This window comes from Cyanistes caeruleus, chromosome 26 (assembly GCF_971803275.1).
Source record: "Cyanistes caeruleus chromosome 26, bCyaCae1.hap1.1, whole genome shotgun sequence".
NCBI lineage: Eukaryota > Metazoa > Chordata > Aves > Passeriformes > Paridae > Cyanistes > Cyanistes caeruleus.
The window spans coordinates 3,816,786-3,842,415 of NC_141726.1; the positions used below are offsets into that span (position 1 = coordinate 3,816,786).

Sequence of the window (25,630 nt, forward strand, 5' to 3'; positions counted from 1 at the left end):
AAATGAAGGATGAGGAGGAGAGGATGCAGTGATCCCTCTTTATCAATTTCTCTTTACCAATTTATCAATTCTACTGGAAAGGGACACGATGCAATTAGGGGAGGAGATGTTTTCAGGGGATGCAGCTCTACCTCTGAATTTTGGGATGGGTGCTCGTTGATGAGTCTGGTGCTGGTTCCTGTTGCTGCAGGGTTTGGGAGCCAGGTTTTCCATCAGGAATGGAGTTGGAGGGAGATGTTTGTTTGATGGGTTCTGTGTCGCGCTGTTTTAGGAACGGCGAGAACCACGACGTGACTCTCTCAGTTGTCCCAGAGATCAAAGTTTATTATTGATCTTCTTTTATAGACAGGTTTGAGAAGGTGTGAGAGGTAAAACTGTCATTGCTCATTAAAGCACCACATCACCATCACTGGTTAATTGGAACACCACTCCTTGACCACCTGCTACAAACAAACAACACGGATCCTAAACAACACCTGCAAAGATTGTTGTCCTTTACCAAGGACTGTCTGAATTCCTTCTCATGCTTTCTCAGGCCAGAGTGAGACCCTTGTGTGACTCAGTTTCTCACAGGCTCCTTGCTCCCTGCCTGCTTTCAGCATCCACAGCTTCTGGCAGGGATGGCTCTGGGAGAACCTTGGTTGGAAATATGTCCCTGAAAACTTTCCAGGCCTGGGGGTATCCAAATTAGGAATTCCCTGTGCCAGAGAATCCTGAAATGGTTTGGGTTGGAAGAGACCTTAAAATTCCTCCTCATTCCACCCCCTGCCACCTTGCACTGCCTTCTCCTGGATTTGGGATGTTCAGCACTGGGGAAATCCCTGCAGGTTGCTGTGTCCTGGAGGAAAAGTTGACTTTTCCAAGGATGTCTCACCCTTCTATGGTGCCACCATCAGCTCTGGTGGGGTTCACCAATGCTTGGGAAGCTTTGCTTGGCTTTTAAATTCTCCTTATCCTGCACAAATCATCCAAGCTGAGCTTTTGTTTGCGTGGAGAAACATTCCTTGGGGGCTGGATAATGGGATGTGCAGTGGGAAGCTGTGGAGAATACAAAAATGGGGATTATTTTATGAAGCTGCTCCCTCACTGCTTGTGCCCCAAAACACAACCAGAGAGCAGTGACTCACAGACTGCAGAGTCCCAAGCCACAGCCTTGGAAAATCAAAATCCAAATTCAGCTTTGGAAACTTGGAAACGCCTGGGTTTTATTGCCTGGGAGGGAATGTTGGGCTGGGATTGGGGGGTTTTCCCTGTGTTTGCATGGAAAAAGCTGGAGAAGCACTGCAGAATGGTGTGTCACTATTTCATTTGAAGCAGAAATAGATTTTTACCCCCAAAAATGTGAGTTTTGGTAGTCCCAACTCCTTTTTTTGATCAATTGATAACACATTTATTAAAAACGTTGAGATCAAGCTGGAAATATCCCGTGATTCCCATCCACACGGACCTTTGGGGCATCCCAAAACCTGCTGCTTTTTTTCTCTGGTGCTGCACTTGCAGGTGGATTTGGAGTAAAAAGAAACAAAGAGTTTGATTTGCTTTGACAGCAGCCTGCTGTTAATTAGTTTTCCCTTCTTCAATTAATAAAAAAAGGCAGCTGCCCTGAACAGATTGAAGCTGGTGAGGAAGACAGGAGCAGCAGCAGCTTTTCCTCATGAATATTTTCCAGCTAATGCAGCCCTGAGTTTGAAGTTATTGCTGCTTTATTTAAAGAGAAATCCAAAAGCTGTGAGGAAATGATGAGTGAAAAGCTCCACCCAGCATCTCCCTCAAAGCAGCACCTCAGGTGAGCTCTAAGGAGCCTCTCCCTGTCTGAGCCTCCTGCAGCAGCTGTTCCTAACAGGTTCTTTTTAAGCCCAAAAAAACCCCCAGCACGATTCAAAACCCCCTCGTTAGTTACATGGGTAATTTTTCTTGACAGCTTTGTCTTAGGAATGTGCTAATTTAGGGATGAAAGCCTGACAAGATGAAGAACACAGGGAGAAGAGTTTGAAGTGGGTGATGGGCTGGGTTTCTCCCTGGGTAAGGGCTGGCTCGTCAGGAAAAGGCTCCCAGAAAGTGATTTGGATGCTGTGGTATCCCAATTCCTGCCAGTGGAGGCTGGGTTATCCCAGTTCCTGTCAGTGGAGGCTGGGTTATCCCAGTTCCTGCCAGTGGAGGCTGGGTTATCCCAATTCCTGCCAGTGGAGGCTCTTTTATCGCAATTCCTGCCAGTGGAGGCTGGGTTATCCCAATTCCTGCCAGTGGAGGCTCTTTTATCCCAATTCCTGCCAGTGGAGGCTGGGTTATCCCAATTCCTGCCAGTGGAGGCTGGGTTATCCCAATTCCTGCCAGTGGAGGCTGGGTTATCCCAGTTCCTGCCAGTGGAGGCTGGGTTATCCCAGTTCCTGCCAGTGGAGGCTGGGTTATCCCAATTCCTGCCAGTGGAGGCTGGGTTATCCCAGTTCCTGTCAGTGGAGGCTGGGTTATCCCAGTTCCTGCCTCTGGAGGCTGGAATTATCCCAGGTCCAGGTGTTTGAGCTGCTCACAGATGGTTCTGCCAGGTGGGGTTTGTGTCAAACCCTCAGGGGTGGAGGGAGCCTCGGCAGCAGCAGCCAAGTCCAGGGCAGAGACAAATTGCTGCTCCCTGCTGTGGGGAGCTGCCTGTTGGGAAAGGATGGGGCTCTTGGAGATGGATGGAATCCTTGTTCCCTTTCCTGGTTTTTCTCCTCTTTCAGTGGAGTTTTGGAGCAGGGAGGGAATGGTCACGCTTTGGGAGGAGTCCCCCAAGCATGGGGCTCCAAGCTGATATTTCCCTTTGCCAATAATGGGGTTTAATTTTATTTCCCCTGCTGTTTCCCTGCTTTTTCCTGCTGTTTGTTCACACCAGCTCTGCAGTTTTTAGGTTATGAATGGAATGGCTCTGCTGTATAATGGATTCATGGGATAAATTTCTGTGCAGGGGAGAAACCAGCTCAGCATTTTCCTCTCAGCATCCCTGAAGTTCCTTAGAACTTCCCTTTTGCCTGTCTCCCATTTTTAGCGGGTTACAGAGGGATGGGGGGGGAGGGTTGGACCCCATTTTTATTTTGAAATTAAAGCTCTCCAAAGCCCTAACATGGAAAAGAAATCCCTGCTGGTTTGAGGGGTCAGGATAAGCTGGCTGATCCCAAAGGGAAGCGTGCAGGGTGTGGGTGATTCACATTTTTCTTCTTCTTCTAAACGAAAACTTTAAAAATCCCTGAAGCTCAGCTAAACCTTTTCCTCATCTTCCCTTTGTTTCCCATCCCTGCAGTCAAGAAGCAGATGGAGCTGAAGTCCAGAGGGGTGAAGCTCATGCCCAGCAAGGACAACAACCAGAAGACATCTGTGTGTAAGTTTTTTGGCTCTTCCTTCTCTGTCTTTGTGATAACAATCTCCTGGAACATTTCAGTGGATTTTACAGTAATCTCTAAAACTTCACCACTCTGAAAAGTTTGGGTGCTTTTCCCTCTCTTCCCTCTGCATTTCTGCATCACTCCCTCCTCCCAGTGCTCTGTTCACAAGCATTTACTAACTGCTGGAAGGGGCTGCAGGGGTGGGAGGCTGTGCATTTGGTTGATTCCGTGCTCCAGGGTCGTGGCTTTGGGCTCCTTTTAGTGGAGAAAGCAAATAATTTTGGGAATGGGATCGATGTTATCGCTGTAAATAAGAAGCAGGGATAAGGAACAACATTAAAAAAAATATCTTGGAAAATTTACAGAGGCAGTAGCAGCGTCTTCCTTTTTCTGTTTGAGTTTTATTTCATTTTCCCTGCAGGGAAAAAAAGAAAAAGATAATCCTGGGTTTGTAATGCTGATTTTTCAGGTTGTGTTTAGTGGTTGGTGTGTCAGGGGCAGAACATCTGGGGTCACTGCTGTGCCTTCCCCTGGCAGGTGAGAAATCTTGCACCTTTCCATCAGGTTCTTCCCAAATCAGGAGTAAAACCTGTGGTTTTTGTCCCTGAATCCTGGGCTCTTACGGTAACTCTGAGATGAAACAGGAGGGATCTGACTCAGAATTAATATTTTATATGGATTCAGACAGGAACAGGATGTTGCATTTTTCCAGATGGATTTTAGGGGAGAGGCTGGAATTGCTCATTTTGTTGCATAGCCCATTACCCCCATCAGAGAGGAGCAGTTTGGACATTTCAGTCGGGTGGATTTTGCAGACAAAATTCAGAACAATGGATGGATTGGATCTGAATTGTGGCTCAGTGTCTTTCTGGAAGGAGGGTCTCCCTCCCAGGTCCCAGGAGAATTTTTAGAGGCCCTGGTTTTTTGGGAGCAAGGCCCAACAAGGTAAAAAACCCAACCCAAAATCTGCGGAGCAGAAAACACTGGGGGCATGTCCAGGGGAAAATAATTCTGTTTTAAAGGAAAACTCCCAGTCCAAGCTGTTCCTGGCTGGCTGATACATTCCTTGCCAGGAAGAATTTAATTGGAATAAACATCCCAGTGCACTTAACTGAGTGGGAAATGCATTGGAAAACCCTCCTGGCTCGGTGTGGAGGCAGAGGGATGTGTTTGGAGTAGGGGGTGCGGTATCCTGGATTTTGGGGAATGTGGGGAAGGGAGTGATGAAATCATTGGTTTAATGAAATATTCTGGCATTAACAATATGAAGAATTCCCATTTCTCCTTCCTGGGAATGGCCTTTGGAGCAGTTTTACCTGTTATAAATGCCCTGGGCCTGAGGAGGACACAGCACCTGAGCTTTCCTTTCCAGCAGATCCTGTCCTGTCCCAGTCCTGCTGCACTTCTGAGATGGAAAACTAGGAATTCATTCCTTCTTCCTGGTTTATCCCATCCCAAGGGGCTCAGACCTGCCAGTTTAGCATCTGGGGAGCTCAGATCTTGTCCTGCTGATGGAGGACAGCTCAGGCTGGCAGTTGCTAAGCTGGAATAATGGGAATGGGGATGGTGGCCCCATTCCATGGTCCTTGTCACCCCCCCGAGGCTCCAGCTCCTTCCCCATGCCCTGCTCTCCCTCAGGTCTGGATTTTCAGCCCTGATCACCCCTATCTCACACAGCCTTCTGCTCCCACAGGGAATTTCCAGCTGCAGAAGTGCTGATTCCCGAGGAGATGGCACCAGGAAATTTGATTTATTTTATTTTTGCAAAGCCTTATCTGCTCTGTTCCCTGCTGGAGCTGCAGGGTCAGCCCTTGTGCTCCCAGTACACAGGTGGGACAGGCTGGGTAAAGAAATTTCCTATCCCAGAGCAATTTCACTTGCTTTGGCTCAAACACCAGAAATTCAGGAATTCTTGTGTCTCTTGGCCACACTTAAAGCTGTGCCACAGAACCCTAAAATCATTAAGGCTGGAAAAGATCAAGTCCAACCTTCAAGTCCTTGGCATTTTTCCCCCATTATTCCTACCAGCGATGTTTTCTTTGCTAAAAACTGACCTAAAATCCCCCCCTGGAAGAATCCACACTTAAATCCTGCAGGTCTTGCAGAGGTTTTGGATTTGGGATTGCTTGGCCAGATGAAAACCTGTGTGTTTCGTGGGGCTGAATGGAGGCAAAATGTAGTGATGTGACAGCTGCTTGTGTTATCACAGGGAAAAAAATCCATAAAAATAGGGAATTTTGGGGGGAGGTGCTGCTTGTGCTCAGTTGCAGTGGAATGTGTTTGAATTCATAATTAAGTGCCTTGTACTGCTCACCATCAGTAAAATTATTTGGAAATCTTGCTTTAATCACTTTTGGAGGGAAAAATAATACAGAGAGAAAAATAATGCAGTTACAAGAAATAGTTTTAAATTTTAGGTCACATTTTGGAGGCTGTTTCTGGCACTGAATGCAGAATGTAAATGTGAATATTCCAGTCCCACAGTGGGAAAATTGTGGTGTTTTGGGTTTTAAAAAGCATCATCAAATTGGCTTTTGTGGTGTTTGGGTGAGGCTGATCTGGAGGGGGTGTCTGGAAGGACTTGGATGAAGGAGTGAAAGTTCTGTGCATGTCCAGCTCGGTCAAAATCTGCTTTGAAAAGTCATTTTGGGGGTGTTGAGCAGTTTTTAGGTCTCAGTCAAGTGTGTGGGAGTTGCTGGATTTTGGGGAGGTGTGAGTGGTGCCCAGGGCTGAGGGACACAGGAGCCAGCTGGGGTTTGGGGACAAGCTTTGCTTGGGCTCCGTGGGACGCCCTGGAAGTGGTCTGGGAATTCTGGAATTCCGGGAATGCTTGTCAACCTGCATCTCCTGAACTGCTCTGGGATAGCACAAGATGGGAAATTTGGGTTTAGAATTGTCCAGGTGGAACGTTTCCAGCTGGAATTGGATTTTCCCAGTGTCAGCACCTCACTGTGCCCTTTTCACACGTGGTGTTGCTAAAATTGTGAGTGTTCAGTGTCTGGGTCAGTGTCACTGAGGTTCTGGAATCACTTAATCCTTGTTTTTTGGATCTTTGGGGGTTGGAAATGCAGCAGGACCTCGCTGGGGTGAGGCCTGCACCCATAAATCAGCTCCCTGCTCTCAGGCCTGATCTTTGTAATCTTTCCCAGAAGTTTGCATGGAATTCCTCAGAGCCCTGGTGTGTGCACACAGATTAACCCTTTAAACCATGTAATTCCTGCTGCAGTCCTTCCCACCCCTCCTGCCAGGAGTTTGTACATTTATAACCTGCTTTCACTGGATTCCTCATGCTGAGAAATGTTGGGGCTCTGTCTGAGGTTTTCTGAGGTGCTGCTTTATTTTGTAGTTCTGAAATTCAGTGAGAAATTGTCCCTTGGGAATCTGTCAGTGAACGTTTTAAATCAAGAGAGCTAGAACTAAATATTTTACCAGTGAATTCCAGTGGCAAACTGAACAATCAGAATTGACTGCCACTGAATTCATGAGGAGAAAGAAATTAAAAAAAAATAGTAGATTGAGGGGATGGAAAACCAATCCCATGGCTGGGTGAGAAAATTCCTGAGCTTCTAACACAGAAATTGAGCAGTACATCACGATTTTTACTTCTCCAGTAACCTTGAAGGGTTCATTTGGGAATGGCACAGCCCAGATGAAGCTTTGGGAAGGTGAACACAGCACTGACAGTGAATTCTCAGCACGACAAATCCAGTTTTAAACCTTTGGGCTATTCTATTTGTGTGTGTGTGTATGTTCAAAACAAAAGGTAGAGAACAAAAGTTTCTGTAAATGAGCATCTAATCCATCTCCTCCTTTTCTTTCACTCCCCTTAAAAGGGAAGTTCCCCAATTCCCAGGGTATGGAGATATCTTCCCTCTCCCCTTTGCTCAGCTTTATCTTCCCTGTTCCCTGCTTTATCTAAACGTGTTTTTAGGTGTTAATCCATCTCCAGCTAATGAGAGATGAACTGGGCTTGCACCTCAGCAGTGGGACTGACAAACTCTCCTCCAGGGCCTGTGTTTTCCTGAGATCTGGGGCCTCATTTCTTCCCAAAGTTTTGAATCCCAGGCTTTGTTTTTGTCTGATATGGGAAATAATCACCGGGTGTGACAGCAGTGACCCACTCTGGGGGGCACAAAATGGGTGTTCTGACCATGGCAGGGGGAATTTGCTGTGGGAATGTGATTTTTTTTCTCTGAGGAAGAGCTCCTAAGTGTTGGAATGCAGCCCTGGAAGCTGTGGTTGTTACAGGTGTGTCTGCTCAGGGGGACTTTTACAGGAGGAAAATCAGGAATCTGAGCACTTTCCTTCACTCCCACATGGCCTTGGGACATAAAACCCTGTTGGGTCCCTGATCCTGAGGTGAATTTCCTTTGTTTGGAGCTGCCTGTGCATAGGCATCACCTTTGTGTGTAGGGAAGGAACCCCAAGGAGGATGGTGGTGCTTGAGGACTTTGTTCAGTCACTTTTCCTGTCAGAAGCTGGGACCTGAATCCGTGGGCTCCCTTCCTTCACACCCTGGGGTGATTTGAAATTCTCTGGGCCTGTGAAAAGCGGCAAAGCAAAGTTTGGAGCTACAAAAAAATCAAGGGGTGCTGGATGCTGTCTTGGTGCTGCTGCCTCCTCACCTGACTGAGCTTAACCAGGGGGTATGGGCATGGAAAGGTGGAGAAGCAATCCCTCAGGAGGCTGTTCTCCATGAATCCATGTCTCTGTCACCTCTGTGCCCTCACACGCACACGGAGGAGAGCCCAGAGCACCAAAGCACCGTGTGGGAAAACAGAGCCACGTGTGCGGACAATCCCAGCCCCATCCCTGCTCCAGCACGGCAGGAAGGGAGGAAAAAAGGGGCCTTAAAAAGGAAATTCCTAAAAAGGACTTAAAGGGCATCAGGGGAGGTGTTAGTGATGAGGAGAAGCTGGAATATTTTTGGGATCAGCACAAGTTGGGAAGCATCGATCCTTCCCTCTCTGTAGGAGCAGTTGTAGCTGGGGATGCACCTGGGATTCCCCCGTGGTTAATTCCCAAATATGCAATGGTCCTGGCTTTGTGTGTGTCCAGTCTGGTGGATCCTCCCTGTGGCTGCCCTTCCCCTGCCCCTGCAGGGCTCCAGCTGCTGAGCCCTCGTGTCTGCCATGAGGAACAGGCTGGTGCCACCTCAGTGTCACCCTCCCCCTGGCAGTGGCCTTTGGGCCACCGTGTTTGGAATAAAATTGGGGTTTTCTTCCCTGTAATCCAGCTGTAGGCAGAGGTGGAATGGAAATGGGGTTGTTCCAGTGCTTCAGCATCATGGTTGAGAAATGTGGTGGTATTTTGGGTGCAAAGAAAACTAAGTCCCATCGAATTCCTGTGGCAAAAAATCACCCTTTTGTTCCGTATTACTGTGCTGGAATTCAGGCTGGAAATGAGGATTGTGCCAGGGGTGAGGAACCCCCAGGTTACCCCACGCTGAACCCTCCTTTGTGGCTTGGGCAGGTTGGAGAGGGCTGGAAATGGGAGGCAGAGGATGGAGCTGGGAGATTTCTTCAGTGCTGGTCACCACTCCATGGATTTCATGTTTGTTGGCATCGAGGTTGCTCCATGAAATTTTCCATCCTCCAACTAAATGGCTTGGCTTTAAAATCCTCGACTTGCATTCCCCTCTCCTTTCTCCCTCTCGTTCTGTGCTTGGGTTTTCCCCCTGGGATCACACACCTGCCTTTCCATGGAGCTGTTTTCTTTGCCTGGCACACTGGGCTGGGCTTGGAGGGCTACGAGGTCACCTCGGAGGGTTGCAGGTGGCATTTTAATCACAGGGCTCTGTAACTGGTGTCGTTGAGCAGAATGGAGAAATAAAGCAAGAAACCAGCTTCTTCCAGAGGTATTTCTTTAGTGGAATGGAGGGAAAATTGTGTCCCTGGCTGGCATTTCCTAGAAAACGCTCAGGTGTGTAAACTGAGCAGGATATTTGTTTCCAAAGCCGTTGTTTTCCTGGAATGAAACAGAACACATTGAGGTTTCTGAGCTCCCAGTTGCCATTTTTCTCGCCACATCCACCAAGACAGCTGCTGAAAGAATGTTCCTTTTGCTATTCTGTCTCTGTATGTGCTGTTTTTTGCTTTGTAGTAACTCAGGTTGGTGTGTCCCAGGGACATAATTTGTGTCCAGACCCTGGGATTCCTGAGAGAGGCAAAAGGATAGGCAACGATTTTAGGTAAGAACATTTCCTTTGTGTTCTGTGCATGCTGCAGAGCTGCTGTGTGTCCCTGGGTGTGCTCCTGGCCTGGGGGGTTCTGTTTGCTCTGTCCCCCTCCCAAAATCCTGACCAGTTTTGGGGAACATGTGTGTAAAACCTTGCCTGTGTGTGCTGTTCCATGTGAGGATCTCTAAAGATCTCTTGAAATATTTTTGTCCTTTCCCAATCCAAGTTGTAGAATCCCTTTATGCTGTCATCCCTCCCCTGGAAAACTGAAGCAGCCAAAAAAAATATCACTTTCTAAATTAGCTCAAGCCCCAGCATGGCCCTTCCCTTAGAGAACTTGAGGTGACTGAGGTTCCTTGTCACTGAGTCTGTGTGGTGCCAGCTAATTGGGAATTACAAAGTTTAAATCAGTGCTGTTGTTCCTTTCCAGTTCCCAGTTTTCCTTTGCAGGGATGACCCAGCTGCTGGTGGCTGTGGGGAATCAATATTTCATCTGATTCTGCTGGCCAGGGCTGTTTTGCTCATGGAAAGTGTCTCTCAATCGAATCCCACCCTGTCCAATTCTCCTCACATCCAGCAAAGGAGGGAGGGCAGAGGAAAGGGAATTCCCAATGGTCCCTAAATTCCACAGGATGAATTCCCAGCCACTGCAAACTGCATTGTGTTACCTCAGTGAACAAAGCAGCTGCAACAGCAAGGGCTCAGAATCCAAACCACAAATTAAAGAACAAAGCTCTGAGCAGTTGATAAAGATTTCTTCTTCTTCTACTTCCTAAGAATGCTGAGTGTGTCCCCTCCCGGGGCTGTGGGTGAAATTCCCACTGAAATGTCACTAAAGACTGGGATTTGGACATCAGCACCTGGCACAAGCACAGCAGAGGGGGAGGCAGAGCTCCTCCCTTCCTGCTGCTGCCTGCGGGGCCAGAGGATGGCTCTGGCCCCAGATCCTGGGATGCACAAGGCAGGAGAAGGCTGATGGCCCCTCTGTCCCCTCTCCAGGCTGGGCTCCAGCATCCAGTTCTCCTGCAATGAGGGCTACGACCTGCAGGGCTCCAAGAGCATCACCTGCAAGAGAGTCAGCGACATCATCGTGGCCTGGAGCGACCACCGGCCCGTCTGCAGAGGTGAGGGGGCTCAGCCTGGCTGGATTTTGGGATCTGTGGGAATTCCCAGCTCCTTCATGTGCCTTTTCCATCACCCATCCTGCCCTCAGATCAAATAATCCCAGCGTGGTTTGGGTTGGGAGGATGTTGAGGACCATCCTGTTCCACTATCCCTCCAAGCTGGCCTTGGACACTCCCAGGGATCCAGGGGCAGCCAGAGGGGGCTCAGCTTGTCTGGATTATTCCGATTTGTGGGAATTCCCAGCTCCTTCATGTCCCTTTTCGTAGCCATCCTGCCCTCAGGTCATCCCCTGGCCAGGTCAAACAGTCCCAGAGTGGTTTGAGTTGGGAAGTGTCTTAAGGGAAATCTTGTTCCATGGGCAGGGACAACTTCTACCACCCCAGACTGGCCTTGGACACTTCCAGGGATAGGGCATCCACAATTTCTCTGGAAAATCTTTTCCTGAGCTTCCCCACCCTCACATTAAAGCTTTTTCAGCCCCTCAGTCCCTGTTTCTGCACCCCCTTCTCCCCATACAGACTCTTCCATGAATTTCCTAGCTGTCCCTAAATCCCTTCCCTTCCCTCTCTCCTGAACATTCCTTTTGCTCAGGGATGTAAAACCTGAGCAAGACCATCCCTCTCCCTATTCCAGCTTTTTTCTTCCCTCTCCTCCTTATCCTGTAGGAGGAAAGACTGGAATAAAACCTGCAAAAGCAGAAATGGAGGGAGATTTTTAACTGGAAATGCAGCATTTTGGGGTTGTGCTTCCCCAGGAGCCTCATCCTGTGCCATGAGCCATCAGGGAACGGAGATTTTTTTTCATTTTTGCCCATGGCCATTTTGATTTCATTCCCTCTCTGAAATGTCACATTGTGATATTTGTAATGCTAATAAAGAACAACTTGTAATATTTTTAATTGAATCCCTTTAAAGCTCTTAAAATCATAAGTAGAGGGTGGTTTTTTTTCCCCCAGTTCTTTTTTTCTTTATTACATCTGCAGATTTTTTCAGGGCTTGGAATCCCATGTAATTCTTGAAACAAGCCTGGAATAAATTGAATCAGTGTAAGAGGATATTTGGCATAAATATGTGGCAGTATAAAGGAAATTTGTAGTGTGCTCCTGCAAGAGATAAGAAAGGATTTGTCTGCATTATTCTGTTTCCGTGAATCAACTTAATTTTTTTAGCTGCTGAATTTCATGTTTTGGGGTTGCTTTTTTTTCTTTTTTAAAAATTTGATTTTTATTTCAGCTTTCTGCCACTTTTTTATCACAGTTTGTTCCATTCTTTTTTTTATTTGGTTTCTCTCAAATTCCAGAGTCAGCTCCAGATTTTAACCCCTTTGGCTTCAATAATTTCTTAATTCCCACTGAGAAAATTTTGGGGGAAAGTTCTGCAGCTTCCCCATCTTCAGCAGATTCCATCTGCATCATGGGAAAGTCACTTAATCCCACCTGAAAAATGGGAATAATGGGATTTACCCTTTTTTTGCACTGTGGGAGCTGCACGATGAGGCAGGGGTGGTTCAGTGTCCTGGATAAGTGACCTCAGCTCCTTCCTAAGGTGCTTCCCAGCCATTCCCAATGTTCCCACAGCTTGGCCAGGAGATGATTTTTCCAGATTTTACAGAGGAAAAAAACCCTTGCAGACTCCTCATGTGCAAATACATCTCCTAATTTAAATTATAAGTTTAAGTAAATAAATAAACTTCAAAAATAAATAAATTTGGAGCACACATTGCAGCAGCAGAGAACACTTCCAGAACCAGGATGTTTTTCCCCACTTTTTTGGGTTTTTTTGTGGAATATTTCAGCTAAATATTACATCAAAGGCATTCCACAGGAAAAATTTTCCCTGCTTAAGCACTTTTCCCAGCTTTTCCTTCACCTGAGATGTTTTGAAGATGCAGAGCTGAGTTTCCACCTTAGTTCTGAGCCCACAGAAGGAAACCAGCTGATAAATACTTAATATTGACCTAATAAATCCTCGCTGTGCAGCATTTTGGGGGTTTGATCTGCAGGAAGAAAGGGAATGTGGCTTTTTGGGGACTTCAGGAAGGAGTTGTGTCATTGTGTCATTCCTGGCCCCTCTGGCCTGGATGGGGAAAGGTTTTTGTGAAGGAAAAAGGAGAAAGGAAAGGAAATAAATCAGTCTGAGGAGTAGAGCGTGGTTGGGTGTTGGTCTGAGGGGAGATGGGATCAGGGTTTGCTGGGATCAGGGTTTGATGGGATCAGGGCTTGATGGGATCAGGGTTTGATGGGATCAGGGTTTGTTTTGGATCAGGGTTTGTTTTGGATCAGGGTTTGTTGGGATCAGTGTGTGTTGGGATCAGGGTGTGTTGGGATCAGGCTTGGGTGGGATCAGGATTTGTTGGGATCAGGGTTTGGAGGGATCAGGGTTTGGAGGGATCAGGGTTTGTTTGGATCAGGGTTTGCAGGGATCAGGGTTTGCAGGGATCAGGGTTTGCAGGGATCAGGGTTTGCAGGGATCAGGGTTTGTTTGGATCAGGGTTTGTTTGGATCGGGGTTTGTTTTGGATGAGGGTTTGCTGGGATCAGGGTGTGTTTGGATCAGGGTTTGCAGGGATCAGGCTTGGGTGGGATCAGGATTTGTTGGGATCAGGGTGTGTTGGGATCAGGGTTTGTTGGGATCAGGGTTTGTTGGGATCAGGGTTTGTTGGGATCAGGGTTTGTTGGGATCAGGGTTTGTTGGGATCAGGATTTGTTGGGATCAGGGTTTGTTTGGATCAGGGTTTGCTGGCCCCACTCCTCACAGAGAAATCTTTCATTTTCACGACATGGACAGAAAAAAGGAGCAGTTTAGGCTATGAAAACAACAATTACTAAATTTCTGCTTTCCCCCAGTTCCATACCAAGCTCCCCCCTCCTCCCGCGGCCGGCAGCGCTGACTATGCCCGTTTGTGTCCCCAGCCAGGATGTGTGACACGTACCTGCGTGGGCCCAGCGGGGTCATCACCTCCCCCAACTACCCCGTGCAGTACGACAACAACGCCTACTGCGTGTGGGTCATCACCGCCCTCAACCCGGCCAAGGTGGGTCCTCACAGCCCAGCCGCGCTGGGGAGCTCCGCAGCTCCAGGCAGGACGGGTTTCTGCTGTGCTGTGGAATTCCAGGCTTGTAGTTCATGGAATTCCAGGTGGCTTTGGGTTGGGAGGGTCATTGAAGCATTGAAGGGATGTTTTCCACTATCCTGGGTTTTCTCCAGCCTGGCATTGGACACTTCCAGGGATCCAGGGGCAGCCAGAGCTTCTCTGGGAATTCCATCCCAGCCCCTCCTCACCCTCACGGAGGAGGATTCAATCCCAATATCCCATCTAAACCTGCTCCTTTTCAGTTCAAAGCTGTTGTTGAGGAGAATTGTTGATTTACCAGAGCCATGAGAGGAGGAGATGAACAAAGGGGGTCCTTTGCCCTCATATTTTATGGAACAGAAGCTGGAAGGTGTTTGGATGCAGGGATGTGGTGATGGAGTGTGGACGTGCACAGCCAAACACTTCCAAACACTTCCAAACACTTCCAAACACTTCCAAACACTTCCAAACACTTCCAAACACTTCCAAACACTTCCAAACACTTCCAAACATTTCCAGACACATCTAAACACTTCCAAATGCATCCAGACAAATCCAGACACTTAGAAATATGTCCAGACAAATCCAGACACTTTCAAACACTTCAAAACACTTCCAGAAACATCCAAGGACATCCAGGAACATCCAAACAAATGCAAACACTTCAGAAAGATCTAAACACCTCCAAAAATATCCATGCATGTCCAGAAACATCCAAGCACACCCAGAAACATCCAAGCACATCCAGAGACATCCAGACACTTCCAAACACATCCAGACACCTCCACTATCCCAGGCTGCTCCAAGCCCTGTCCAATTTAGACTCTTCCAGGGATCCAGAGCCAGCACATCTTCTCTGGGAAAACCTCTCCAGCCCCTCCTCACCCTCAAATTAAAGGTTTCCTCAGCCCCTCAGGCTCAGTTTCTGTCCCCACACAGACTCTTCCTTTTGTTTCCCAGCTGTCTTTAAAATCCCTGACCTTCCGTCCCTGCTGAGCACTCGTTTTGTTAAGGGTTGTAATTAAAAGTGAGTGTAATTATTTGTAATCGAAGCCCCTTTGATATCTCATGTGGAGGGCGGGGAGGTGCCCAAGCAGCTCATCAGGGCAGGGAGGCTGTGCCAGGAATGCTGATTTTTCCCGTGTTTTTTTGGGATCCAGCAGGATTTCAGCCCCCAGGGGCAGAGGAAGGAGGTTTGGGTGCTCGTGTTACTTATGCAGTATTGTAAATTTATTCACATTTTTGTGCTGTTGTGAATTTCAGTACAATCGCTTTCTGTACAGGTGTAACTGCCCTGGCCTGGAAAAGATCAATCCCTGTCCATTTTCCCCTGGCAATGGGAATTCAGTTGAGGACAGTGTTTGGTGCCCTCAGGTTTTCCAACCTCAGCCCTTGTCTCTCCTCCAAATCTGGAGCAGAAGAACAGGAATTCCTTTGCTGTGTAGCTCCAAAAACCCTTTCTGAGGTGTTATTTCTGCTCTCAGAAGGTGACAGGGCTTGTTGCTTGGAGTGTCTGGATTCCTGCAAACATCACTCCATTAGTTCTGGGTGAATCCTGAGCCTGCCAAGGCTTCAAGCTCCCATTTATTCTCCCTTGCCTCTGGACATTGTTGTGCATTGCCTGCCTTTTCCAGGGGGACTCTCACAGACTCACAGGATCTCATTTTGGTGGTTTTTTTTTTGGTTTTTGTCTTTGGTTTATTTTTATTTTTTTTTATTTTTTTGGTGTTTGGGGTTTTTTTTGTTTATTTGTTTGTTTTTTGGTTGGTTTTGTTCTTTGTGGTGGGTTTTTTTTTTTTTTTTTTATTATTTTTTGGTTGTTTTTTGTTTTTGTTTTGTTTTTTCCTGGGAATTGTTTGGAAGTGCTAGCAGCCCTGCTGGGATCATGCTTTCCCTCTCCTCTGGAGTGAGGCAGGGGCAGGATGGAGGAAGATCCAGTGGAGTTCTCTCTCCCTGCTGAGCTCATCCCAAGCCTTCAGCCAGCACAGATCTCTGGTGGACGAGGATTTTAATGAGGAATAGCCCTGAATTCCCATTCCCAGGCAGGTTGTGGCTCAGGGCTGTTGTTATCCATGGTGTGCCTGCACAAAACCTGGATTTTGGGAGACACAAGTGTGGGACCAGGAGATTTTTCTGTGCTGATCTGTTGGGAGGGAGCTAATGGTTGATCAGCTCCAGGGAGGTTCCCTTCATCAATGGGATGTGCAGGGGAGTGTTCATGCCCCTGATGGGGTATCCATGAGCATCCCTGGGCTGGAATTCAGCACAGCTCAGGCTGTGGAGGGTGTTTCATCCTTTTCCATTATTTTTGTACATTTTTGTCTCCAGAAATCACCAACCTCCAGGTTTTGTGTGGATAGAACAGCTGGTGGCAAGCTGGGTGCAGGCATTTCCTGGGTGTTTTGTAGGATATCACTTCCATTTGGGTTTCCTGCTCCAAATTCTGAAGGAGGAGATGAACATTGTGAGGAAAAGATGCTCCTGGACCGTGCCTAGTGTTTCACTGAGCCTTCTGTGGTGAATGTTCAGGCCTAACCTTCAGCTCTGTTCCTTTGCTTTAGTGCCAGTGTTGTGCCCAAAGTTTTCCTGCTTTTCCATCAGCAGTGTGACAGGAAAAGCTTCTCCTCTGGCCTTCCTGCACACAACTGTCTTATTTTCCCTTGGGAATTTCCGCTTAAAGGAAGTTTCTCCTCTTCCCCATGTCGATTTCTTCCTCAGCTTTGAAACCTGAGTCATAACAAACGCAGAATCTGCAAGTCCTGGTCCTTTCCTAAATCATAAATTGCTCAAATCCATTCATTTCAAGACTTCCCAGCTCAGGTCAGAGATTCCACAGCACAAGGTTCTGCTCCATGGGCTGCTTGTCCTGCACAGAAATACGGATTGGTGAAATCAGCAGCGTTTGTGCGCTGTGTGAGGAGATCCCATTGCCTTTTCCTTGGACATTATAAATAGTGTTAATTAATTCCAGTAGTGTCAGTTTTGGAAGGGATTTTTGGGTTTAGGTGTTCCAGTGTCATTTACAGGGAGGGAAAACCACTCCTGAGGCAGGGAAGAAGAGCACCAACACCTGTGGGAAGGCCACAACTCTCCCTGCTTGTCCTGATCTTTTCCTAAATCATAAAGGGGATTGGAATTGCTCAAATCCATTCATTTCAAGACTTCTCAGCTTGGATCAGAGATTCCACAGCACAAGGACCTGCAGGTGTTGCTCTGTGGGCTGCCCATCCTACACAGAAATATGGATTTCCGTGAAAAAAATCAGCAGCTTTTGTGACCTGTGTGAGGAGATCCCATTGCCTTTTCTTTGGAAATAGTTTTAATTAATTCAGTTAATAATGCCAGTTTTTGAAGGGATTTTTTGGGGTTTAGGTGTTCCATGCTGGAAGTTTTAATTTACAGGCTGGGAAAAGCTCTCCTGGAGCAGGGAGGGTTGGGAGAAAAGCACCAGCTCCTTTGGGAAGGCCACAGCTCTCCCTGCTTATCCCTCAGGGATGATCCCAGCATTTCCCATTCCCCAACCTGGCTGAGGAAGGATTGGGGATGAATTATTTCCAATGCCCTGGGAATAAGGAGCATTATGTGCCTGTGCTGGAGCTGCTGGAGTCGCTGTAATCTTTTTATTGACTCCAGTGGTCTTTGGATCAGGTCCTGTTCCGTGGAGCTTTGGGAAAAGCAGGGAGCTGAATTCAGAACTCATTTACAAGTCCTCTGCTCTATCTTTAGCAAAGAACCTCGAGCCAGAGATCCACTGAGCCCCAAAATCCCCTCCAAATTCACTGGGAATTCTGTGTCCGTAGGGCTGAGGCCTCCTCACTGGCAAACTGGGATTATTTCCTGTGCAGAGGGGGGACATCAAACCTATCTGGGGGATATTCACATGTTTTTTAGCTGGTCCCTGGTGCCCTGGGAATTAATTCCGACCACAGTGGGAAAATAAATCACTGGGGAGCTGAGAAATGCATATGATAATTGGGGAATTTGCATAAAAGCTATTTCTGGCCTTTCTTGACATAATGGATGTTGCTGGTTGAGGTTTCTCCTGGGGTTATTCCCACCAAATAAAAAAAAAAGCCAAAGAAAAAGCCATGTCTAAGCGGATGGAGGGAGAAGGGCCCCTCCAGGGGATGATTTATCCCAAATGGAGGCAGAAATTCTGGAGCCTGGGAGTCAGGGAAATGAGGAATGTGCTTGTAGAGCTTCAGGTTAGAACTGCACGAGCTGCTGTTCTCCTGGAGAGAATTATTGTGGATTTTTCTCCTCGGAATGTGACCAAACTTCCAATCACTTTGGAATCAGGAGTCCCATCCCATTTTCCTGGCTTTGCTGATTGCTCCCTGACGCTTCAGCAGCTCCAAGTTTGGGGGTGCTGGTGGCTCTCTGGCTGTTTAGTGAATCATTAAATAATTAAATGAATTAAATTTCTAGGTTTCACAGAAAAAAAAAAAAAAGAACAGGAAAATGGGTAAATAAATACAATATTCAGCATCCAAATCTTGTGCCAACCTCTTGAGTGTGCTAGGATGTAATTAGTTGTTTAATTAGGGTCAGGCTGCTCAGGATGCAGCTCCTTGAGTGGCTGGTTGAAGTAATGGTGTGTGCAGATCAGTGTTCTCTGGATTAATTACATTATTCCAGCATTTCATGCTTTTGTAGCCTGCACAGGTTAATATTTGGGTACTAGACAGAAATTAAAAGTTGTCTGAAGCATCACCCAGGCTCCTGGTTCAGCATCTTGGGGCTTTGGAGGAAAACCTCTCTTTTCACAATGCCTAAAATCTCTAAATTTAATTTTCTGTGCATTGAAAAATGCTGTGTTCATGTAGGAAAGAAAACACAGGACAGCTCAGCCTGAACTGTATAAACACCTTTTTTTTTTACTTTTGGTTTGAAATTTGGGGTGTTTATCCCCCTGGGAATCCACACCTGCTCAAGTTTTGCAGGAGGTGCTGCTTATAAAAGCAAGAAAGGACAAGAGCAAAATTTTGGGTTTCTTGGGCTCCGGTTCTGTGCCCCAAACTGAGGTGGAAAGTGTCCCCAGAGCTCTGAGGTCCTTGGCACTCACCTGGCTCCTTCTCCTTTCCTTCTGATTTTTGTGTTGTCTGAAGCAGCTGAAAGAAGCATCAACCCACATTTGGTGATTTAATCTGTTAAAAGTCAGGAAATTGAATGTATCTACAAAGGTCTCATGCATTTGAGATGTTTTTGTGCTTTTTATTTTGGCTGGTCAGGTAAAGAGTCCAAGAAACAAAACTCCATTGATTTCTGCTGATGGGGGATGTGAAACTCTTCTTTAATTTAATTAATCTCTTCTTTTTCTGTTTGTTCAGCCTTTTTCAGGCTGGCTTAAAAACTCTACCCCCTAAATCGGATTTGAAAAGCAGAGATTCCCAAAGCAGCTGAGAGCCTTGGGGCACAAACTTCTGTGGGAGTTCTGCTCCTAAATGATGCAGAGAGGCTGCAAAAAATCCAAAGTCTGGGTGGAGCAGGAGACTAAAAACAGGGAATAGGGATGTGGTGATGCTGAGGATTGTGACAGCTGGAGATAATTCCCTGACCATTCACATAAATCCATAAATTCTCTCCTGCTCTGAGCACAAACCAGGAGAATTTCCTGAGCCACAAAGTAAAAGACTCTGTGCCAAATCTACCTCCAGAATTCCGGCTTTGGGGAGGGAGAAGGTGGGAAAAGGCACCTTGAGGTCCCAGCACACAAATATTGGTATCAGTGAAGTCATCTGGACAAGCAGAGATAAAGCAGAGGTGACACAAATCACCTGTAAAAATCCCGGGGAAAACAAAACCAAAACCAAACTTTTGGGGATGTCCAGGAGATTTTGATGCTCTTGGAAGCTGCTCCAGGATCCATGAGCAGGGCAAGGCTTGGTGTTAATTGATTGTGTTAATTGTGCCGTGTCTTTGGCAGGTGATCAAACTCACCTTCGAGGAATTCGAGCTGGAGAGAGGCTACGACACGCTGACAGTGGGGGATGGAGGCCAGGTCGGAGACCAGAAATCTGTGCTTTATGTGTGAGTAACAATTCCCAGGAGATGCTCCTGCCGGAATCCGCCCGGCCAGGTGGGGCTGCGGGGTTGGGATGCAGGAGCTGGCCCTGCTTCCACTGGGTGTTGGGCTGGTTGTCACTTCTGGAATCAGAAAATTCTCCCCTCTGTGCTTCCCTCGCTCTCAGGGAGAGGCTGAGTCTGCAGGGAGTGGGAAAAGCTGGGATGCAAAAGGAAGAGCACCCCAGGCACAGCCCAGGAGCTGTTTGGATCTCTGTCCCCTGCTGCCATCATTCTGAGCAGTGCAACGGGGCTGTAAATGCAAGATCTTGGAGTGGCATCCCCAGCATTTCACAGCCAGGGTGCATTTGGGGAAACAAGGCTTCTTCCAGGCTGGGATTTGGGATTTTTTCCATCCTTTACTTGCAAATTTGATGTTCTGTGGAGGTTTCTTCAGCACAGGGAATGTGCAGATGGTCCTGCTTTCCCTCCAGGCCTCTCCAAAACCACTCCAGCAAAGCTGTTGTGCTCTGGCAACTGATGGAGAAGTTCATTGCATTTTTTCCTTCTTCCTCTTGTTTTTCCACATGGAACAGCCTCCCAGTCCGTTTTCACATATCAACATTTCCTTGTCTTTCCCAAAGATCTTTTTCCCTGAGGTTTTGTTTCAGGGGTGATCCTTGGTCAGGAGTCCCAGCCTGGCATGTGAAGGTTGATTAATGCACAGGTGTAATTCAAGTGTCCCAGAACATTTCACAGCTGCTTGGTCCAAACCTGCAAATCCCTGCCGTGGGAAAAATTCCTGACATGATCTTCCATTCCATCCCTTTTGGTTTGCCTAAAACCCACAAAATTTTTCCTTAGATTGGATTTTAATCTTTCCATGTTTTTTTCCCCACTCTCTGTTACCTCCTCAGCACTTTGCTGATGCAAATTTGGAATATCTGTGACTGAGCAAGGTGCAGTGCCTGGAATCTGTTCCAGGAAGTTTCCAGTAAATTCCTGGTGCTAATCCTTCCAGCTCTTCTTTTTTATTTTATTTTTTTGTTAATAATCTGTGAGGATTAATTGAAAGGTAATGAAATGGGAGAGAGGTGTGAAGACCACGGTGCTAATTAATGTGCTTGAAAGTCCATGAATCACTTTTTCCAGAGTTTCTGCCCACTCTCAGCTGGATCCACAGATCAGGGATAATATCTGGATACAAAGTGAGGTTTCTTTGGAAGAATCAAAATGCAGACACTCCTGTCAAAGGCAGTAATTCCAATTTTCTTCCTGCTCTTCACTTCCCCTTGGCTGTTGAGGAGCTCAGCCCTGCTGCCTTTCCAATCAAGGAATGCACTTGAGTGCGGTTGCACAGCAGCAAACTCCATCCCAAACGGAGCTGGGAAGGACCATTTGTTTCCAGGCTCATTCCCAGCCCTGGAAAATGGGAACAGAGAAGATTGTTAGGCTGAGCTTCCTGACTTGCAGAAGGAATTTGATTTCTTGAAGTAACAAGCACCCAAATCAATCATCCAGCTTTTTAAAAGTGGGGTGGCAAAGGATGCAGAAAGCTTTGAAGCACCTTTTCCTGGAGGTTTTTCCTCTTGGAGTGTTCCTCATTCCTGCCTGGCTGCTGCTTCAATAAATAAACTGAGTATCAACAATAACACTCCTGAACATCTCTGGGATGCAAAACAGGCACTAAAACAAGATCACTTCTTCATTTAGCAGCACCCTGAGATCAATAAAATCCCTGCTGCAGGTCAGAGCAATCACGGAGCAAAGGCAGGGGCAGAGCTGGGAGAGTTTTGCTGGGATTGTGATTGCAGGGAAAAACCCACTCCAGGTTGCAGGGAGAGCCTGGGCAGTGGCTGCTGCAGGTGTCCCTGTCCCTGCAGCCTGTGAGATCTCTGCTGTGGGGAGGAGAGGTCTGTGATGTCCAGGGTGGTCCCATTCCCATGAGATCCCTACTCCTGAAAGGAGCTGGCACTCAGCAGGGAGCTGAGTTGATGTCACTGCGTTGGATGAGTGACACAGCTCTTGGAGCTGTCACAGAATCCTGGAATGGTTTGGGGTAGAAGGACCTTAAAGCCCATCCAGTCCCACCCCTGCCATGACAGGGACACCTTCCACTGTCCCAGCTGCTCCAGCCCCAGTGTCCAGCCCAGCCTTGGGCACTGCCAGGGATCCAGGGACAGCCACAGCTGCTCTGTGCCAGGGCCTCCCCACCCTCCCAACTAGGAATTTCTTCCTAATATCCCACCCAGTTCTCCCCTTTGCCCGTTTGAAGCCATTCCCTGTGTCCTGGCACTCCAGTTCCTGCTGCAGGATCCCTCTCCAGCTCTCCTGCAGCTCCTGGCAGGTGCTGTGAGGTCTCCACTCAGCCTTCTCTTCTCCTGAACATTTCCACCTCTCCCAGCCTGGAACCTGTCCCTTTACCAACTTCACATCCCTCTTCTGGCCTTGCTCCAGCAATTCCACGTCTTCCTTCCGTTGAGTTTAGTTTTATCCAGGAGCCTTTCAAGTGCTGCTGTTGTACCTGGGGCCAGGCCCAACCCAGAGCTGAACACGGGGATGAATTTGGATTTATTTAAACACCGCAGAAAAGACAAAAAACCCTCTCACCCCTCTTAATTTCTGTCTTTCTCACAGATAGTAGCTCAGCAGAAACAGGATAATCACAACATTAAACCCAGGCAGCACAACAGCCCTGGAATAACCTGGAATAAGCGTGCTGCCCACACAAACGCTGCTCCTGTTTCCAGGAGCACAGGGAAGGGAGGGAGCTGAGCTCCTCCTGGGGAAGATGCTTGTGTGGGTGAGGCATAAAGCTCTGAAGCTGTTTTGAACCACAACGAGGTGATTAATCCCAGAGGCTGAATGAGCCTCATTAATAGGGAGAGATCAGTGACATTTCCCTAAATCTCCTCATCCCTCCTGGGAGGATCCTGAGGGGAAGGCAGAGCCCTGATCCTGCCAGGATTAGTGGCGCTTCTCAAGGGCTCACGGGGTGTTCAGCAAATCTGGGGCTCATGCTTTGTCTGCCAGATGCTTTTTTTTCTTTTTTAGATCCTTCTCTCAGGGCAGAAATGTAGCAGGGAATGGGTGGAAAGTCATTTTTTGTGCTACTGGAAACCACTGTGAGGGCAGTTCAGAGGGTTCAGTCAGTCAGGGCACAGTTTGGCTTCCGGGAATTTCATTTGTTTGCTGATGTTTTGCCTCAGCGAGCAGGGAAATGATTCCTTTTGCTGCTGGGTGATCCGTTACAATAATGGCAGTGAATTGTAATTATTGCAGTGAGGGTGCAGAGAAGAAGAAGGGAAAAGATTCTTCTTCAGGGAGAAGATTCAGTGTTGGGGTAGAACGGAGAACACGAGAAGATTTTCATCAGGCTTGAAAATCTCCCAGTTTTTTTGGGATGATTCTTAAATTTGGCATTTTCCTGCTTCTGCAGGGATCTTTATTTGAGGGTGGGTGAACCTGAGGCCATTTTGAGGCTGGTGATTTGTTGTTGTTATTTTCTTTTTGCAGCCTGACGGGCACCACTGTCCCCGACCTCATAGTCAGCACCCAGCACCAGATGTGGCTCCTGTTCCAGACAGACAGTGTCAGCAACCTGCTGGGCTTCAAAGCCACCTACGAGGGTAATCCAGGCTCCTTCCTCCCAATTCCCCTTCTTCCACAGCATCAGGGACCACTGAGTGCAGGGATCTGGGAGAAAAGGGAGCTTCTCTAAACAAATCAAGGCTCTGCAGGGTTGTTTTGTTGGTTTTTTTCCCTTAAGAGCAGCTTTGCTGCTTCCTTTCCCATCCAGGCTGGGGCAGGGCTGTCCCGTTGCCATTTCAGCTGTTTTATTGGAAAAAAGGTTGGGAATGTCAGCTGACAGCAACAGACTGTGCCTGTGGGAGGGGATGGGGGAATCCATGGTTCCAGCACATCACTGCTGCCAGCTGCTTTAAACTGGGCTGGGCTTTCAAGTGAAATAAAATTTAATATTGGGGTTTTTTTTCAAAGAAACTCATGGAATGTAGCAAAATGTGAGTGCTTAAGTCTGGCTTAAGTTGGTGTGTTTGCTGCTGTCACAGGTGTTGGCAAAAATAGGGAAATTGTGGGGGAAAATCCTCCCTGAGAGCTGCTGGAAGTGTCCAGCAGGAACATTCAGCTCTGGATTTTCCAGGCCCCAAATGCACATTATTCCTTTTAAAGGTGTTTCCTTGGCTGTCCCTGCTTGCAGCCCGTGTAATTCTGATTCTCAGTTCAGCTCTGGCTCGTTGGTGTTCACCAAGATCACTCCCAAATTTCCAGTCCCAGCTTCTATCCTCATGAACAGATGTTTTTCATCATAATAAACAATGTTTTTGGATTTCCAGTGCTTGGCAGAAGGAAGTGGGATTAAGCTCTCCTTTCCTGGTGAATCCTTTCCTTCCTCCCCACTGCACAGAGCTGAGGGAGGCTGGAATTTTTGGGAGAGGGCTCCAAGCCTTCCAGAATCCTGGGGCTTCTCTTCTCCCTCTTTTCCTTTAATCCTGGGTGATTTGTTGGGAAAACACCTTCCCCTGGAGCTGGTGCCTTCCACATCTGTCAGGATATTCTTGTAGAATTCCCAGCCCATTGTAACAGCTGGAATAAAGGATTCCTTCAGGCCACACTTTTCAGACATTGCTGAGAAATTTAGGATTGATTAGGTAAGAACCAGACTCCCATAATCTCCTCCTTCTGAGGGATATTCCCCATCAGTGGACTGAAGTCTCCCAAAAAAAACCCAACCTATTATTTATTCTACAGATATTAGAGTTTATTCCATGCAATAGCACAGAAATAAATTAATTTTATAAATTCCTGTGATAAGAACAGAAACATTAAAACATGTAAAAACCCCACCAAAAACCAGAACAAAGCTAAATTTTAATTCAGTCTCGTCTTGTTCTAACAGAAAGTGAGAATTTCAAATTAAAACCAGATTAATGGACACTCCCACACTAATTTAATTTGGATTTCTGCTGGAGTTGGGTAGGAGCTGGCTCAGGTCTGTGCCCTGAGCCCCCTGCTGCAGGCAGGGGATGATTAAAGGCTGTTCATTGTTGGGGCAGTGCTGAGCAAGGCTTTGGCTGTCAGAGCTGTGGGATTCAGCCCCACGGTGCTGAAGAGGCTGAGGAGCTCTGCAGGGGTGGAGCTGGAGATTTCCTCCCCTGCCCTCTGTGCTTTTAATCCAACTTTTTCATCTTAGCACAGGAATTGATACAATTGATTTCCTTTTATTTCTTGGAATAAACTCCTGCTCATCAGCTGAAGAAATAAGTGCTGGGGTTTTATTTTATTTTTGAACTTTGCTGGGATGGGCTGCTGCTTCCTGCAGCTCTTCTGCCAATTATCAAGGTGGAAATCCAGCCCTGGGTTTATTTTTTTAGGTTCTGCATCTGCTGTATCACTGGTGGTGGGGTCTGTCAGGAGGCCAAGGGGTTTCCATTTCCCATTAAATGAAATGTGAACTTTGCATGGCTGGAGTTTGTCACAGGAACTCTGAACCTGAGCCACAGAAGGGCTTTGAGCTCACTCTTGCTGGGCTGAGCTCTGCCAGGGTCCTGTTCTGGTGCTAAGCCTGGCCCAAAGCTCAGGACAAGGCTGATGTGATGCTGATCCTACCACAGCCCACCCCGTGCTGCTCTGCTCTGGTGCTTCCAGGTGGGAGGGAGAGGCAGGAAGGGCTTTTTCCTTTCAGTTCATCCCCTCCTTGTTGTGTTTCATCTTCAGATCCCTTTTATTTCCTCGTCCAGGGAATCCCAGACTGGTTTGGGTTGGAAGGGGCCTTAAAACCTATCCACCCTTTCCATGGGGTCAGGGAAACCTTTGGGGTGGAATGAGATGATCTAATTTTTATTCATTCTTGGAGGCAAAAATTAAAAGGCAACAGA

The 25,630-nt window shown here is 47.3% G+C and overlaps 1 protein-coding gene across 4 annotated transcripts in view; it reads left to right on the forward strand.

Annotated features, from left to right (window-relative positions):
• Positions 1 to 25,630, forward strand: part of CSMD2 (CUB and Sushi multiple domains 2) — a 274,223-nt gene that overhangs the window by 129,085 nt on the left and 119,508 nt on the right. For 3 of the 4 annotated variants that reach the window (XM_086863203.1, XM_086863204.1, XM_086863205.1), the window contains 6 exons: positions 3,275 to 3,352; positions 9,459 to 9,546; positions 10,534 to 10,658; positions 13,570 to 13,691; positions 19,657 to 19,760; positions 23,250 to 23,362. In XM_086863203.1, coding sequence (XP_086719329.1) covers positions 3,275 to 3,352; positions 9,459 to 9,546; positions 10,534 to 10,658; positions 13,570 to 13,691; positions 19,657 to 19,760; positions 23,250 to 23,362 — 630 coding nt within the window. The remainder of the gene's footprint in view (positions 1 to 3,274; positions 3,353 to 9,458; positions 9,547 to 10,533; positions 10,659 to 13,569; positions 13,692 to 19,656; positions 19,761 to 23,249; positions 23,363 to 25,630) is intronic. The other variant, XM_086863206.1, reaches the window with a different exon arrangement.